General features: G+C 34.9%; 1 protein-coding gene across 1 annotated transcript; it reads right to left on the bottom strand.

Moving 5' to 3' along the window:
- Positions 1 to 1,778: 1,778 nt before the first annotated feature.
- On the bottom strand, positions 1,779 to 7,563 carry LOC101895010 (G2/mitotic-specific cyclin-B). Its single transcript, XM_005176516.4, has 5 exons — positions 7,103 to 7,563; positions 6,564 to 6,700; positions 4,367 to 4,689; positions 3,424 to 4,301; positions 1,779 to 3,058 (listed from the first exon to the last, which is right to left on the bottom strand). Exons 1-5 carry the CDS (start codon positions 7,136 to 7,138, stop codon positions 2,768 to 2,770), a joined length of 1,665 nt encoding a protein of 554 aa, XP_005176573.2. The 5' UTR covers positions 7,139 to 7,563; the 3' UTR covers positions 1,779 to 2,767.
- Positions 7,564 to 19,426: the final 11,863 nt, after the last annotated feature.

Here is a 19,426-nt window from a genome sequence, read left to right as displayed (position 1 = left end):
TATTCGGTGATTTTAGGCACATTTTTTTCAATTGAGTTTTCTAAAATTCTGCACAAGAATTTCTTCACATTTGTCAATGGTATTGTCTGAAATTCTACACAAGGAGTTCTCTGTGAGTACTTGACCACCTGAAAGAGAATTTTCTATACAGGCCCACGATAAGGGTACCCCCCGATATTCGGTATTTGGATGAATTTAGCCACATTTTTCAACGGAATTGTGTGAAATTCTACACAAGGAGTTCTCTGTGAGTACTTTATATCCTGGAAGAGAATTGTTTATATAGGACCACAATATAGGATATTTTGATGATTCTGAAATTCTACACAAGGAGTTCTTCCTGACTACTTTAACCCCTAAAAAAGAATTGGCTATATAGGTCTACAATATTATATATCACCCTCATAATTGTACCTCCCGATATTCGGTATTTTGATGATTTTAACCACATTTTTAAATGGATTTGTCTGAAATTCTGCCCAAGGAGTACTCTGTGAGGACTTTATCTCCTGAAAGGGAGCTTTCTATATAGGACCACGATATCCTATAGGCCCCATACAATGGTATGGGTTATTCGGTATTTTTATGATTTTAGTCACATTTTTCAATAGAATAGTCTGAAAATCCCCACAATGAGTTCTCTTTGAGTACTTTACCCCGTGGAAGAGAATTGTCTATGTAGGTATACGTTTTAGTATAGCACCCATATAACGCTACCCCGAGAAATTGGGTATTTTCAGGATTTTCGCAACATTATTCACCGGAATTGTGTCAAATTTCGCATTTGAAGTTCGTAATGGGTACTACACCCACTGACGGAAAATTGTCTATGCAGGTCCACGGAGGTACAACGGTATCTCCCTTTATTGATATTCTGATGATATTAGAGACATTATTTACCGGAATTGTTTCGAATTTCATATTTGAAGTTCGGAATCGGTACTTCAGCCTATGACAGAAAATTACTAGCATTACCAGCACCACGTCTTCGTATAGCCCCTTATACAAAGGTATTTATTTGAGCGATATCCCTTTCCAATGGTGAAGGGTATTAAAAGGTCTGTCCGGTCGAACTTAGCTGATTTTTTAGTTGTTTAATATAATCCTTTTCAAAGCCATATCATACACTCGATAGCAATGCAAGCAAAACGATCTTCACGATTTAAAATGTACAAGAAATTGCCAAAATCTAAACAGGGTCCGGCCTTTATTCTTTGACAGAAGTGTCAACAACAATTTAGACAATTAATAAAACTACACACCTTCTTATTTTTCTCTTATTTAAAATAATTTATATTTATTTTTTAAAACTTGTTTTACATATCATGTTTTGTGTATTTTTATGAATTAATTAAAATAATAAAAATATATAATTGAGAAAATTTGTTTTTTTAAATACATACAAAAATATAAATTGCTTTTGTGTGAAATATGCGATATTTAAATTCTAATAGAAATTCGTGTAACATACACTACTACGTTTTGACCATTATTTTTGTGTTTGCATAGCATAGACGTATTCTTAGGGAAAATTTAGCTATAAAATGGGATGGATATATTGGTCGTATAAAGTGTGGCGAAAGTGACGTTTTTGTGTGTGCGGAGGGACTACCATATTTAAAACAGTGTTAAACAAAATAAAAATGGTCAAACATAAGAAAAATAAACATACCAAACAAAAAACGCTCATTAATTTATGAAATGGAAAATGAAATGGGAAATTAATAAATCAACATAAAAAAACTTAAAAATATAAATAATAAATGGGACAAAAAGTATTTAAAATAGCTAATGTTCGTATGGAATTTATTGAAAAATCAGTCAGATAAAGGTGGGAAAATTAGGGGAAATTTAAAGCAAAACATTTGTTGTTAAATCTTTTTTATGAAAGGCATATAGAAAAGGAACGCTGTGTAGAAAAGAATAGTAAGTTAGAGATTTATCGCAACATTTATTTAGCCAGCAAATGCGATTGTTTTGTAAATATCATGAGTAAAACTATAAAATACAGCTGCTTTTTTCTGAGTCATACATTTGCCATGTAAGCAAATTAAGCCAAATCAAGCCGCGCCTAAGACCCGAACCTAAACAAAATCCTAACCAAATCATATTTATATATTTTTTTTTTTTTTGGTAACAAAAAGCCGCGCCGCGCCTATAGTTTGTTTGAATTATGGACAACAATGAAACGTTTTGTACTTCCCAAAGCTACTGGTTTTGTTTTCTTTTCAAACATCACAAGACTCAAGGTGATGTTAAAGAAAACAAATATTAAATTGATAAAACTGCCTCTATGTATGTGTGATGAATTAAATGGGGATTCCATACCAAAAATCAGTACGTACTTAATGGGTAAATTTTGTACTAAATAAGGGATGGGGTAGGGACAAAAATTAAACAATTATGCTAACTATTGTTACAATTATTAAAGACAAAGGCAGAGAGAGTAGGAAAAGTGTCATCTAGGAAATCTCAAACCTTAAGGTCTTTTTATTTTTTGAAGTTGGAAATATGATCATGGATTTCTGATCCTCACTGTGGTCAGTCAACATTAAAATGTCTAGATTCACATTAAATCATAATAATAATGCATAGTTATGTAATTTGCTTATACAATTGTTTTATGACACAAATTTGTTAATATTTATTAACATTATTAAATGGACTAAAATTTCTTTCGATGAAATTTTTCTCACTCCCTTTTGTATGTGTTTGAAAGAAGAATATTACAAACAAAAGAAAAAGTCAACCACTACAATTGTTATATCTACTCCTTACTGCTAACGATGGAATCCATTAGAGTACTATACAATTCGGAACGTGTGGAGACTTTTTGGAATTTTGAAGCTTGATATTTGGTATACACAGCCTTCAGTTTGGCATTTGGTGCATTACGAGCCACAGTGGCAATTTTCTTGGCAATGGGTCTTAAATGCTCCGGCGAGTAACGTGAATACCATTCCAAGGTCGAGTTCCAATGTTTGTTGTTCAAACCGGTGGCCATGTTGGTATTTTCTTTCAATAGATTTAGGGAGAGGAACAGTGAGGCGGCAGCAATCTGGAATGAAAAGATTAATGGTTTTACATTTTTTTTTTTATAAATTTAAAAATAATTTTAAAAGCAATTTTAAAAACAATGAAGTTTAAAAAATTAATTATTTGAAATATTCAAATTGATCACATCTAAAAGTAGATGATTCACAAAAATAAAAACAATTCCATTTCGATCCAAATTTGTCCGATATTGAATCAGAGGATTTGGTTTAGTTCACTTGTCGTTGAGTGGTTGAAAATAGGTTAGGTGAAAATATCAATCTCTTACTGGTTTTAAGTGAAATAAGGTCTTACTGTTCAAATTTTTAACATTTACAATATCTACTTTATATTATACGAAAAATCTGTTAATAATCAGTCTATACTTACTTCTGATGGCTTATAATGTGACATATCATACTCAATCATGGCCAATTCCAAAAAGTATTTCGACATGGCATGATGATTGTCTTCAGCTTCAGCAGCTTTGGAGAAACGGCGCAAGAAATGTATGGGCAATGGTCGCGACAAATTGCAATCCAAAGCCTTGAATATCTGCAATTCCATTTGACGAATTTGCTTGCCAGTATAGGTATCATCGGTGATATAGATGAAATCCGCAATGGCTGGTGGGAAAAGCTCTTCATACTTGGCAGCAATGAACAATGCGGTAACGCCAACCAATTGCAAATGTGATCGTTTGGTATCCTTAACAGCTTGCAAATAACGATCAATTATTGCCACAGCCAATTGGAATGTCTCAGCGGCCAAATGGAACTGAGTATGAACTTCGTTGATCCAATCAATTAGAACGGCACGCATTTTGGCGTAGACCTCAGCCTGGCCTTCCAAGTGATTTTTGGCAACTGGCTGCTCGGCTTCCAATTTGAAAAGGTACGAATAGATGTCGTTAACATAGTCTGAGACCAAAACCAAGTTTTCCGAATCGCCTTCATCAATATCCTTAACATCGTCCAATAGCTTGCTTGAGTGTGTTTGAACACTGACAATTTTCAGTTTATTATCGGCGGACTTAGTGGTGGTAGAGGTAGCTGTTGTTTCGGTGGTCTTCACAACTGGTTCCTTACGGCTTAATGTGGCAGCTGCCGAATGCGATTTGACCAGTGTTGGTTTGGTTGTAGCAGCATTTTGTGTAATGGCAGCCTTGATTTTTGTTAATGATTTACGGGATAAATTGCTATCTTCACGACGTAGAGAAGGTTCGACGGTGACATCCGTTTCAGTCTTGTTGTTTGTTTTGTTGATAACTAAAAATGCAGATTTTTATTTAAAATAAAATTGAAAATTAAGAGATATATGGGGCCCAACTTACTTTTAACTTGTTGCACTTTATTTTCGACCAGTTTCGTGGTCAGCGTCTTAACTTTATTATGCCCGACAAGCAAGTGCGAATTTGCCGATGCATGTCGTTGCAGTCCTCCCAATCCGGTGGTGGTTGTGGTGCCCAAACGCACCGAATTGGATCGGGTTAATACTTTACGCTGGGCTGCGGCAGCAGTAGGTGCCACTTCGCCGGTTGCAACATTTGTACGTGTAGCACCGCCGACTGTGGTCGTTGTTGTGGTCTTCTTCCAATGGGTATCCACACGAGCCTTGGTTGCACGCAACGCATTTTGAAGTTTTGTATCCTTCAGGCTGAAATTTAAAAAGAATGATTTGTTTATATATAATAAACTGCAGCAGACTACTGGGAAGATTAAAACAATAGTCAGAAAAAAAAAATGGGCAGAAAGGCATTCAAATATAACGGTTTTTTTTTTAATAGCCGCCCTTTGGACGGGGCTTGCGATTTTTTTCCTCTGGGAAGGTCCATCGCCGACAACACGGAGTAAAGAAAACATGATTTCTCCATATCTCTGGACCCAGAAAATATAACATATATTGTGGCATGTGTCAACTTTAATTTTAATTGGAACAAATTGAGTTTACACCCAGGTGGAGAAAAAATCCTGACATTTTCCATAAAGGTATACCTCCTGATCCTAATTGTAATATAATCAATACTTATCGAGATATAGGGTTCCAAAGTTGCAAAAATTTCCTTTTTATACTTAAAAACCAATAAAGAAAATATCAGTAAAAATTTCAGAAAAAATCTAGCTGAGCGTACTCACTTGAAACCTTTTAATTTTCGACATTAGGGGAAGGATTTTATTTAAAAACAAGTAAAAATTCAGGTATGTTAGTCCGAAATACGAAATTTGAAACAACTCCGGTGAATAATGTCGCTAATATCATCAAAATACCGAATATAGGGCTGAACCGATATATTGGGATTATACGAAGATCTAGACCTGCATAGCCAATTTTCTGTCATAGGCTTTAGGACGAAATACGAAATTTTTAAACCATTCCGGTAAATAATATTGCCGAAGTCATTAAAATACCGAATACAAGGAGGTACTGATACATGGGGCCTATACGAAGGCGTGGACCTGCATAGACAATTTTCTGTCACAGGCTTAGTACCCATTACCAAGTACAAATACAAAATTTGAAACCATTCCTGGGAATAACGTCGCTAAAATCTTCAAAATACCGAACATAGGGAGGTACAGTCCTATGGGGGATATATCTGGACGTGGACCTATATAGCCCATTTTACACCTATACCAAAAGTCCTGCAGATCAAACATTCAGTTGAGCAAAATTTTATCAACCTACTTCCATTCGTTCGGAAGCTGAAGTAATTTCCACAGACGGACGGACGGACAGGGCTAATCGACCTAGAATTTTATGCTGATCAAGAATACATATATTTTGTAGGGTCTAAAATGCTTAATTCTAGGTGTTACAAACGGAATGACAAACTTAATACTATGGTGGAGTGTATCGATACTTTTAATATAACACCCGTACCGTTTTAAATAACCCCCATCATGTGGCCATGTGTTATCAGTAGCTTTCATACTTCATGTGCAGTAGTTTAGTAGATCTATCTGGGAGCCGGACTTTCGGGCCAAATATCTGGGCATCCGTCACGCAAGAAAAAATACAAACATCTACCTCTAGAAACAATTAAAAACCAAGATTTCCTACTAAATTAGAGCTAAGCATATAAAACAATTATTTAAATTTGTGTTTCATCTATGGATGTGATCATACTGGAATGTAGATATTTAAAGAAAAATTTATATTCCATCTCTCCAAACTGCACTTATCGCACCACAATGGGTTAACATACAATAACAAGTCTACGTGATCTCTCAGCAATAAAAGCCGTTAAACTTGACGAACACTGTTTTCCATTCCACTCTTGTCCTATCTCTCTCTCTCACCATTGCATACAGAGGTCTCATGTACAACAAAGAATAATACAAAAATGAAAATAAGAATAACAGATGGAATGGATAGATTGATTGTGTACATATAATGATTGAAGTTAAACATCCCTGGCCGGGGAGGGAAAATGGAGAAAAATGATTACATCTAAAAAAATTGAAAATCATAATCAAAAGAAATTATGTTCTCCCCAGCTGTCATTAATGTGAGGATTGTAAATTACTTACTCCTTTTGTGCTGCGTCCTTGGCGGCAATTGTCCGTACAACACCACGATTTTGTAGGTCTCCTAATGCGGCTCTTTTTGTGACCTCTGTTGTGGAGACACCAATTTTTTTAACTTGCTTGAAAGCAGCAGACTCATTCTATAATAAAATAAATCGAGTTGAAAATTAAATGCAAATATTTTGATTTTCTTTTAACTTATTCTTGCAATGAAATTTGATAATTGTCAATTCAAGAATGAGGTAGACGCAAGAATTGAAAATGCCGCCATAAGGGTAAGTTGTTGTTGCAAATCACAGCATACAATTGGCTGTGTTGTTTCTGTATCAAAAGGAATGGGAATAATACCGCAAGTAAAACATGCTCGAAGGAAAAGAAGATATTCCAATGGAAATTGTGGAAAAAAACATATTTGTTGTTGTTGATCGAAAACAAAACGGTAAAATTCCCAAGGAAACAATGGATTTCTTTACATTGCTCGAATGGCGGGCATTCTAAATAAAATGTTTTATTAAAGCCCTTGTGGGAAAACCTCCACTTACCTCATCGACACGTTTTAAAACAGTTGTTCCAACCATTTTTGTCTAGTTTTTGTTTTGTATTCTATAGAATCCTCTTTAGAATTTGTTATAATTACTGAAATCGATCGCTTTTTTCTTCGTTTATTTTAATTGAAAGTTTTTATTCCCAGAATTTTCTTCGAGGAGAATAAAAACTGACACACAAATACAGAGACGTTTTGTTCAGGCTCGACAAACACACAAATTTATTTGAAGTTTTTTTCTTTTTGTTACTTGATTACATTAATGACACACAAAAATTGTTAATTATTTCTATTTGTTACTATTCTTTTCGATATTTCTCGTTGATTGCACTTTTGTGAAAACGTAGGTGTTTTCTTTAAAATAAAATAATAAATAAAATTCTTATAAAACGAAAATCTCTGCTCTCTACCTACGATCTGAACTCGAGCCGTTGCTGTTTGCTTTTGAATAAATGGCGTTTGAATTGTGGCGCACTTGGTTCGTTGAGTTGCGTTTCTTTCGTCAAAAAAATGGAGTTCTCAATAGCAAGGCAGCTGAATTCAATGTGGATGATGTGCACGCGTGTGTGTGTGAGTACTTGTTTTATTATTGCTTTGACGAAAACCTCTCTCTTGCTCTATCTCTATTGTTGTTTTGTTGCATCATGTGTTTGAATGTTTTGTTGCTATACCAATTGGCGGGCTTTGGTTGGGTTATGACGTTTAGGGTAGAAATTGTGATGTTAGAACCAAAAATACTACTTATGGACACACATTTTTGATCGTTTTACACAAAATCAATATTTTATAATAGTTTAAATAAATTAAAAATGTAATTTTAGGGTATTTCTCTCGTAGAATTATTTGACGAAGCTTAGCAGTGTTGTATTTGCGAATACGCTTCAAGAGGGAACCTATAGAAAATGCGTATATGATATGCCGAGGAGGTGTTGTACAATTTGTTGACAGTTTTGGAAACATTGAACATACACATTAGGGCTTTCAATGTTAAACACACCGTAGATGCGCTCACAAATATGGAAAAAATACAAGGTTTTTATACCCTGTGCTATAATTTGGTAGAATCAAGAAGGTAAAGCCATGCAATCATGTATTTACAATCTTTTCAAAATAATTCATTTGATGGCATCTCATTAAAATGTATATTTATTTATCCACTGTAAATACACATATCAGAGATGGGAAACTATATTTTATGCAGTGAAATTGGCTAAGGTAAATTACAGGAAATGTAGAGATGGGTATGCTTATTTCAAATGAGTTTATCTACTAAATTTTACCATGGCAACTACTCGATATACCCATATCAGACCCATCAAAGTATATACATTCTTGATCAACGTAAAAAGCTAAGTCGATTTAGCTATGTCCAACTGTCAGTTTCTCTGTCTGTTGTAATCACGATATTTTTTCGAACGAATTCAGACAGAAGGCTAAAATGTGTCACACATATGTATTTTGTCAGTAGACAGGTTAGGTTCGAAAAAGGCTCTTATCGGCTCACGTTTTCCTACAGCCCCCATATAACGATAGCTCTCAATATTCGGTATTTGGATGATTTTGGCGACATTATAGACCAGAATTGTTTCGAATTTCGTATTGTAAGATCTAAATGAGTACTACTACCTATGACAAAATATTACTAAGGGTTCAAGTACATAAAACGCTTGAAGTCACGGCTTGGCATATTAATGTCAAATTATAATGGAAAACGACGGCAGGATTTTAGTGCGGCTCTGTAATCGCTTTGTGAAAAGTCACAAAATATTCCTAGCCATGACTTCAAGCCTCTTATGTACTTAGCCCTTAATACATGTCCACGCTTCCGTATAGCCCCTATATAACGAAACCTCCCAAGATTCGGTATTTTAACGATTTTAGAGACATTATTCTCCGGAATTGTTCGTCCCGGCCGAACTTAGTTGCTTTTTATACCTTCCACCATAGTATGGTGGGTATATTAAGTTTGTCATTCCGTTTGTAACACTTCGAAATATACATTTTAGACCCCATAAAGTACATTTATTCTTGATCAGCACAAAATTCCATGTCTATTTAGTGATGTCCGTGCGTCAGTTGAAGTCATTCTAGCTTCCGAACGAATTAAAGTAGGTTGATAAAATTTTACTCAAATGTATATAATATCTGCAGTACTTTTGGGATTGAAAATGTGCCATGTAGGTCCGCTACCTTCCGATATCCGGTATTTTGATGATTTTAATGAAATTATTTGCCGGAATTGTTTCAAATTTGGTTTATGAAGTTCGTAATGGATACTACAGCCTTAGACATAAAATTGTCTGTGCAGGTCCACGTCTTCGGAGATACCCCTATAACGGTATCTCCCAATATTCGTTAATTTTCATGATTCTAACAACATTATTTACAATAATTGTTTCATATTTGGTATTTGAAGTTCGAAATGGATACTACATTCTATTACAGAAAATTCTCTGTGCAGATCCACGTTCTGGTATAGCCCTCATATAATAGTACCTCTCTATATTCGGTATTTTGATGATTTTAGCTACATTATTTACCGATTTCATATTTGAACATTGTGTGACAAAAGTCCGCGTCGTCGTAAAGACCCCAATATAACGATTTTAACAAAATTTTTAATGGATTTTTTTTTAAATTGTCAAGTTTGTTCCAAATGGTGGAGGGCATTCAATGTTCGATTTTTCCAATTCCAATTTTTAGACAAATCCATGAAAAAATGTGGCAAAAATCGTCAAGATACCGAATATCGGGAGATACCGTTATATGGGGGCTATACCACACAAACTAGGACCCATTATGACCTACAAATAACAATCTTCAGACAAATCCGTGAAAAAGTGAGGCAAAAATCTTAAAAATGCCGAATAGCGAGAGGTATTGTTATATGGGGACTATACCAAAATGTGGACTGATATATGTCCTTTTCAATACCAACCATCCTAGACACAATACAAATTATTCTAATTATTGAATTCAAATAATGTGGCCTGTATTGTGATTCCAACAGACGGACGGACAGACAGACGGACATTGTTAACTCGACTCAGAATTTTATGCTGATTATGATTATATATACACTATGGGGTCTACGACGAATATTTAGGGATGTTACAAACGGAATGACAAAGTTAATATACCCTCCTTCCCAAGGTGGAGGGTATAAAAATAAGTAGATTTTTAAATGTTTATTTATACGACGCCAATGGGTGTTTTTTATAATAGACATTTTTCAACAATTTTAACAACTTTCAATCATTTTCATTCAACACGATACCAATCGGAGGTTGTTATGATATACATTTTTCAAAAATTTCTACAAATTTGAATAATTTTTCATTCAAAATTTTCAATTTCGAAATCGGTTTGACAGTTCATTGTCCCAACAGCTGTGTCGATGCGACTACCTGTAATGACCTACCATGGTACATAGCCAAACAATAGAGAGACATATGATTGAGATTGTTGTAAAATAAGTGAGTTTATTCACATTGGTCTTATAGAATAACAGTAGGTTTTCTTTACAGAATCCATTTTTTGGTGAAAACTTTTTTATTAATTGCCTGTCTTCGGAAGAAAAAAACCCTTTGGAAAACCTTGAACATAAACCAACAATGACAGACAAACAGTGTTAATTGAATTTTAAACACCTTCCATTGACTTATCATTCAACAATTTATGATTTCCGCCAAATCACAAAACTGAAGTACCTACCAATCCAACAGCAAAAAATACAGAAACATCGCCAGAATCCATTTGCATGCATTGTTATTACAAGAAACAAAAATACATACAGCATCAAAAACAATGACAACAACAACTAATTCTAGAATCAAAATTCTAACAAGAACATTGTTGTGTTTGTTGTTCTTGCCAATATTAGCACTTATCATCATGCATATCTTCTGCAAACTGGGTATCTTTGAAAAGAATCTTTGCACGGTGCAGCAGTGGTTAGCTGGCGGCAGAGGAAATGCCTGCAAAAAACACTGGAAAATAAAACGAAGAACGGCCAAGAGATTTAGCTGAACTGTGTCTGGGTGTTTTTTTTGCGAGCACACATGTGCACGAGTCGATGATATTCACAAATATTTGTGTGTTTTGAGATGTGTTATGGAAAAATGAGCAAAAAATTAGAAAAAAAAAAAACAACTCCAAAATCAAAACAAAAAACACAAGAATTGGTTTTTCAAATTCCATTTCAACCGACTGTGATGATCAGTGTCAAGATTTGACATACAACTTGTGCTTCTTGTTAGGTCTTTTTATACCCTCCACCATAGATAGTATGGAGGGTATATTAAGTTCGTCATTCCGTTTATAACTCATCGAAATACTCATGTCAGACCCAACAAAGTATATCTATTCTTGATCAGCGTAAAATTCTAAGACGATTTAGCCATGCCCGTCTGTGTGTCTGTCTGTCTGTCTGTTGTAATCACGCTATCTTTCGAACAGATTGAGATAGAAGGCTAAAATTTTGCACACATGTATATTTTGCCAGTAACGGTACCTCCCGTATTTTGATGATTTTAGCGACATTATTTAACGGAATCGTTTCAAATTTGCTATTTGAAGTTCGTAATGGATACTACATCCTAAGTCAAAAAATGAGCTATATAGGTCCACGTCTTCATATAGCCCCCATATAACGGTACCCCCCGATATTCGGTATTTTGATGATTTTAGCGACATTATTTAACGGAATCGTTCCAAACTTGGTATTTGAAGCTCATAATAGATACTGCAGCATAATACAGAAAATGGGCAATGTAGGTTCACGTCTTCGTATAGCCCCCATATACCGTATAGCTCCCATATAACGGTACCCCCTATATTCGGTATTTTGATGATTTTAGCTAAATTATACACATATTTTTCTTCATGTTTCGCATTTAAATATTGTAATAACTTATGGCAAAGTTGCATATGCAGGTCTACTTTTTTTTTAAATTTTCGGTTTTTTGTTATTGCAAAATGGTCAGGCTTTATTCCTTTTATTGTTGTTTTTATAAAAACAACGTTTGTTTATTAGTGGAGAACGACCATTTTGCAACAACAAAATACTACGGTATCCCGAACAAACAAGCCACACTGTTCGATTTTCGGTATTTTTAAGATTTTAACAGAATTTTTAACGGATTTTATTTTTTTGGAAATTGCCAAATTTGTACCAAATGGTGGAGGGTATTAAAAGCTCGGCCGAACTTACTGCTTTTTTACTTGTTTTTTTTTTTTTTTTTTTTGAAAATTTCCTAATCCTTTGCATATGGTGGAGGGCATTCAAAGTTCGGCCCGGCCGAACTTAGAGCTTTTTTACTTGTTTATCTATTTAATGCGTTTGAATGGACAATTGTTTGCAACATGTTTGAGTGTGGCTCATTTAGTGTTTTTGTACAATTTCAATGTCGAAAAATTATGATTTATTAACGCGTCGTTCGTTACTCTTATCAGGAATTCATACCTAAAAGGTCTTAAAAATTAAATTAAGAGTTTACAGACGAAATGACACTATCAGTATATGCTTCTGAACATTGATCATGGCACAACCAGAAATGTAGTTTAAATTAACAAAGGAGGCAGAAAAATACAATTCTGTACTAGAATCTTACTATGTCAAATAGACCTTTGCGGTATGGAAACAATTGTTTTGTTTATTTTCATTTTAATACATTTTTTGCATTGGGAAAACCAGTAGAACAAAAATGGAAGTAGAATAAACGGTTTATTGCAAAAAAGATAGAAGGACAATATTTTTTTTATCCCAAAATTCAATAAGTTGTTCCCCACTACACTTGTTAAATCGATGGCACTATCTTTTTAACAATCTAGCACTTTTCGTACCTCCTTACTTCAAATTCGTACATCACCTTAACAATTTCAAAAGTTGTACCTCAGGCAAAACTATCGAATATACTGATCTTCGATACAATACATAAAGAGCAACAAATTTAGTAACAATTTAGCACTTTTCGAACAATTATAGTATATAGCCTATTCAGAACCAACTCCTTTCACCAACAGTGAAACTCATATTTAGGATTTCAGCTCTATTCCTTCAATCAATACCAACGCATTTGCAAAATCACCACCAGCTCTATACATTCACTCAATAGCCAATTTAGTACCATTTAGTAATTTTCGAACAACTATAGTACACATTTCCTGAACCACATCCATATCTTAACCGCAGATACCAACAGAGTACTTCTCGAATTAATAGAGGACACAAATCCAAACCACCGTCAAATCTCAAAGACACTTACCATCAGTAATCTAAATATCAAATTTCAGAACCGTTTATCGAACCCTTCACCCAATACCTAATATATTACCATTCAGTACTTTTCATACAATTATAATATACATTTTCGCAACCACCTTTATATGTCCAAGCTATACATACCAATACCAAATCGTTCCAATTTAAGTACTATTTAGTACTTTCCGTGGATTTCCAAGACCACCTCTTTATCACAAACCAACCACCAACAGGGACCCAAATACAAAAATTCAAAATGCCAGCTTCATCTGTTCACCACAAACCAAACTGTTGCAAATTTAGTACCATTTAGTACAGTTCGCATACTTAGTACACATTTCCAAAATGACGTTAATTTTTTAAACTTACGTTCCAACCTAATTCTCATATTCAATTTAATTTTTTTATATCCTCCACTATTGTATGGAGGGTATATTAAGTTTGTCATTCCGTTTGTAACACACCGAAATACACATTTTAGACCCCACAAAGTACATACATTCTTGATCAGCATAAAAATCTAAGTCGATTTAGGGATGTCCGTTCGTCTGTCCGTCCGTGTATCCGTCGGTCCGTCAGTGGAAACCAATCTAGCTTCCGAACTAATTGAAGTAGATTGATAAAATTTTACTCAAATGTTATTACTCAAATGTCTGCAGGACTTTTGGTATTGGAAATGGGCTATGTAGGTCCACGTTTTGGTATGGCCCCCATATAACGGTACCTCCCGATATTCGGTATTTTGATGATTTTAGCGACACTACTCACTATTCAGATTTGGTATTTGAAGTTCGAAATGGATACTACAGCCTAAGACAGAAAATTGTCTGTGCAGATCCACGTCTTCATATAGCCCCCATATAACGGTACCACCCGCTATTCGGTATTTTGATGATTTTAGCGACATTATTAACCGGAATTGTTTCAAATTTGATATTTGATGTTCCAAAGGGATATTACAGCCTAAGACAGAAAATTGTCTATGCAGGTCCACGTTTTCGTATAGCCCCCCATATAACGGTACCTCCCAATATTCGGTATTTGGATGATTTTATCGTTAGTGTTCACCGGAATTGTTTCAAATTACGTATTTAGAATTCGTAATGGGATCTACAGTCTGCGACAGAAAATTGTCTGTGCAGGTCCAGGTTTTCGTATAGGCTCCATATATCAGTACCTCCCTATATTCGGTATTTTGACGAGTTTAAGTACAATACGCACCAAAATTATTTTAGATGTGGTATTTGAATTTCGTAATGGACAGAAAAATATCTACGCTTGTCCATGTGTTCGCACAGCTCTGATTACAGGGTACCTCCCTATATACGATATTTTGATGATTTTAGCTACATTATTCACCGTTTATTTCAAGTTTTCGAATTTGAATATGGTAATGGCTTATGACAAACAATGTCTATGTAGGTCCACGTCGTATAGACCCCAATAAATCAACGATATTCGGTATTTTTAAAATTTAAACAGAATTTTTTAAGAATTTTATTTTTTTTTTAAATTCCAAATTCGTTCCAAAAGGTGGAGGGTATTTTTTTTTAACTTTTTTTTTTGTTTTTTTAATTTGTTACAAATGGTGGAGGTTATTCAAACTACCGATTGTACTTATTCTTACTTATAAAAAAAATTTGTAATAATGTCGAATTTATTTAAAAACGTCTTTTTATCTCTCTTATAAACGCTACATTGTTCACACTGATGCAGCGTTGGTGTTCGATTTGAGGTCCACAAAATGAATGTAATGAATTTTCAACACAAAAACATACGTACATGCATACATACAAGCATACATTGAATATTTTAGCATTATTGGAAGAACAATGAATATGAACAAAAACAATGATGTATACATACATACACACATATTTTCATAGTTTTAAAACAAAAGAAATGTATTTTTGAATTTTTAGAATCAAAAGCTAAGAACTTTTGAATTGTTTAAGGAAATTTTAGTGAGGTAAGAATAACGATAATTTAGTGTATAGATAGGTAAAAATGAAAATATTATTACAAACATATGTTTTGTTCCAGATTCTGCAACAATATACTAGTGCTGCATTTTTATACCCTGCATCACATTGTGGTAAGGGTATTATGTATTTGTGCATTTGTTTGTAACATGGAGAAGGAAGCGAGATAGATCCATAGTTACTTTTGAAAACATTCGCAGAACCACTTTCTGAGTAGATTTATGCATGTCAGTCCGTCCATCCGTCCATGTATTCTTGTGAACAAAATGCAGGTCGCATTTATTATCCGATTGAGATGAAGTTTTGCAACAATATTTGTTTGGCACAAGGTCAAACCCTATTGAAATTGGTGATAATCGGATCAGATTTAGATATAGCTTCCATATATCTTCAACCGATTTCGGGTTAATTGTGCACCAAATGGCTAATATCAGTCCAAATGACCTGTATTTTGGTACATCCCACGGAACTCAGTCTAGAAGCAAGTAAATCCATATATTATATTTCATTCGATTTGGGGGCTGAAGTCCCTCACATGAGTAATATGCACTCCAGAAGAATGATATTTGATACCGGACATCAGATACTGCTCAAAAATATCTCTGTCAAATTTTATAGAGATCGGTTCAGATTAGGATACAGTTGCCATATATATCTTTATCCGATATCAGGTTTATTGTGACCCAAACGGGCAATATAAGTCCAAATGTACTACATTCATCCTATAAACCAGTACTTCAAATTTGGTGTAAATCTGTTCAGATATAGCTATAGCTCCTATATACAGGGTGAGATGAAAAACTGAAAAAACAAACTTCAGATTGTTGTCATTCCTAAGCCACTCGTCCGACAGCTGCTAAAATTATTCCATTGACAGAGATGGAATTCAAGCGTGATAGTGTGATTTCTTTATATTTGGCTGCAAAACCACAAGTGGCTATCGTTAGAGCACTCCAGCATTTAAATGTGAATAAATCTTTTGTGTCTCGTACCATCGCTCGTTACCGTGATACTGGTAGCGTAGCCCGATGTCAAAGAAGTGGACGGAAGAAAACAGCAACATCACCAGAAATAGTTCGAAAAGTAAAGAAGCGACTTGATCGAAACCCGCGTCGCAGTAGCCGAAAAATGGCTCGTGAGCTGAACATATCGCAATATTCTATTCGGAAAATATTGAAAAATTAGCTCGGGGTAAAGCCGTTGAAATTCCAAAAAGTGCAAGAACTTACACCGCAACAGAAAGAAAATAGACTCAAAAGAGCTAAAGGGTTGCTTCGCTTGACCGAAATTGGTAAACTGCCGAATTTGATTTCCTGCGATGAGAAAACAGTCGTTGTCCTGCAGTTTGTAAACAAACAAAATGATCGTGTTTACTTGCCAAAGAGCTCAGGTGAAAATGTGCACCTTCGGTTGGCCAGCAGAACTCAAGCGCCGGCCATGGTGATGGTATGGGCCGTCATAACAGCCGATGGTCGCTCTCCGCTCGTATTAATCGACCATGGCATCAGAATAAATGCCGAATATTATCGCGAAAATATTCTGGAGGGTGTATTAAAGCCTTGGGCACGCAAATTTTGTGGCCGCAGACCTGGCACATTCCAACAGGACTCAGCACAATCCACCATTCAGCACGCGCCACCGAAGAATGGTTACAATATGAAGTTCCTCGCTTAATTTCCAGCGCACAATGGCCACCAAAATCTCTGGATACCAATCCGTTGGAATATTGTGTCTGGAGCAAGCGCTTCGCCGGGAATGGGCCAAAATACCGCAGAGCAACATTCGGGCAGCGTGTGACGAGTTAATTGGCCTTTGGAAGACCATAATTCGTGCCAAAGGTGACCAATTCGAAGAAATCTAAACTTATTATAAAATTTGATGCTATTTCCGACATTTTTTGCTTTCATTCAGAAAAATTAAAAAAATGTAAAAATGATGGCTTTTGACTTTGTTGCAGTTTTTTTATCTCATCCTGTATGCTTTGTTTCTGCAACTTTTTCGATATCTAGTTTTGCAAAAATTATATTAAAAAAATTAAATTATTTTTGTGTGTTTGATTTATTCATAATTGGAAAAATGTTTTAATTTTTTTACTTAAGGCTCATTACAGAGTTAGATGAGGTTGACCTTGTTCGTATCGCCCTTAAATGCATGTGTAAAACTTGGAGAACAGAAAAATACTATTGGTCGGTGTTAATATTAAAATATACACAAAAAATAGCAATTCCGATATTGTACAACCATATAGTGATGTTGTCGTAATTATAGTAAACATGGCCTAGCTTGTTATTACTGTCTTAGGTTTTTTTTTTGCAGGAATCTTATTACCCGCTGATCTTCCCCATTGTTATAATATCAACAATTTGAATGTTCTATGATCAGCTTCACTTAATCGGATATGAGATTATCAATAAACTGACAAAAAATGTATTTACATAAATGTATTCAACGTCAATTACCTTAACTCCATTAACGACTACCTAGTTAATAGATTTATACACATACTCGTATAGATCAATGCGTGTCCAAGTGGGCATCAAAGAATTGAAAAATATAAATGTACAGGGTGAGATAAAAAGCAACTGCAACAAAATCAAACGCCATAAGTTTTAATTATACCCTACAACACTTTGTGTTGGGGGTATTATAAGTTTGATTGGGCCAAAAATTATGTAACACCACGAAATATTGATTTCCCACATAGGAAAGTATATATGGATCTTCCTATCTCGCCGAGCTGAGTCGATCTAGCTATGTATATCCGTCCGTCCGTCTGTCCATGTTAATTTGTAATCACTCTACAGGTTGCAGTTATGGCCCGATCTTCGCGAAATCTAAAATGTAGATGGGGTTACGGTCAGAATAGAACCCTATTTCTTTTGAAGATGATCGCATAATATTTAGGGGTTGAAATGGACCAAAAACTGAAAAATTCCTGATTTTGCAGTTGCTCTACAGGTCACAATTATAGACCAATCAAAGCGAAAGTTAGCATGGGGCTAGGCTGAGCAGAAGCTTTCCAATTTTGATGATCATCGGGTAATATTTAGTTGTTGAAATAGACCATAACATTTGTGTTAAACAAAAGTCAAATTTTCCATTAAACCGCGAATACTTTTAATGCCGTCGAAATCACAAATAGACGAACAGGTCAATTCTGACCGTTACGTAGATGCCGATAGTAAAAATATCGGATATATATAGCGAAATAAATAAAACATATAAAGGGATGTTAGCTAGAATGCATATATCTCCAGAATGGCTGGAGGATTTTGACAAATTTTGTAAATTTAGAATGCCCTTTTGGCATAAAAGTATAAAATCTAAAAAAATCGCATAAAATGATGCCAACAATGATGTTAATATAGATTTTGTGAATTTTCATATTTTCATATTTTTTATCGCATGCGATTTTTTCAATTTGACTCATAATATTGAAGTGTATATTTTGTAATATATTTTACCCTACAACAAAGGTTGGGTTATTATATACAGCTTACAATTATCGTCCGATCCTCACGAAAATTTCCACAAGGGTAGGGTTAGGCTCAGAAGGGCTAGACCTATTGTTTTCAAAGATGCCCGCAATATATTTAGGGGTTGAAAGGGACCAACAACTAAAAATGTTCCTGGTTTTGCAGCCCTTATAAAGGTCATAAATAGAAACCAAATGACACGAAATCTCGTAGTTAGAGTTTAGAACAGTGGGTAGAATGGACCACTACTTTTGTGTGAAAAATACCAACATTACTTACAGGCGATATCCAAAATACACAAAAAGGCGAACTTCTGGATTCTTATGCTGATATAGCCAAATATCGTAGGGAAGAAGTCTAGCATATTTAGCTCTAAAATGGACCACAACAACAAAGAGCACAACGGAGTTTGTAAATATAGGGCAAATGTCACTGGTCAAAATACTGGGCAGTGCTCCGTGACATAATTTCAAAAGCGAAATCTTCCAAAATAAATTTGGACATAAGAGGGCCTCTAACACATTGTAGTGTTGTAGGGTATCACATGGTCGGCCCCGCACCACTATAGCCTTTGCTTACTTGTTTTTTTTTTAATTTTATTG

Source organism: Musca domestica, unplaced genomic scaffold, assembly GCF_030504385.1.
Source record: "Musca domestica strain aabys unplaced genomic scaffold, Musca_domestica.polishedcontigs.V.1.1 16, whole genome shotgun sequence".
Lineage (NCBI taxonomy): Eukaryota > Metazoa > Arthropoda > Insecta > Diptera > Muscidae > Musca > Musca domestica.
Note: the sequence above shows the minus strand (reverse complement) of the source record. Positions and strands in the feature narration are given on the sequence as shown.

Coding starts and splice junctions, on each gene's coding strand:
- LOC101895010 (XM_005176516.4), bottom strand. CDS start 7,138: ATGGTTGGAACAACTGTTTTAAAACGTGTCGATGAG. Junction 4,690..6,563: donor AAGGACGCAGCACAAAAGGA/GTAAGTAATTTA, acceptor TTTAAATTTCAG/CCTGAAGGATACAAAACTTC. Junction 3,059..3,423: donor CACATTATAAGCCATCAGAA/GTAAGTATAGAC, acceptor TTTTCATTCCAG/ATTGCTGCCGCCTCACTGTT.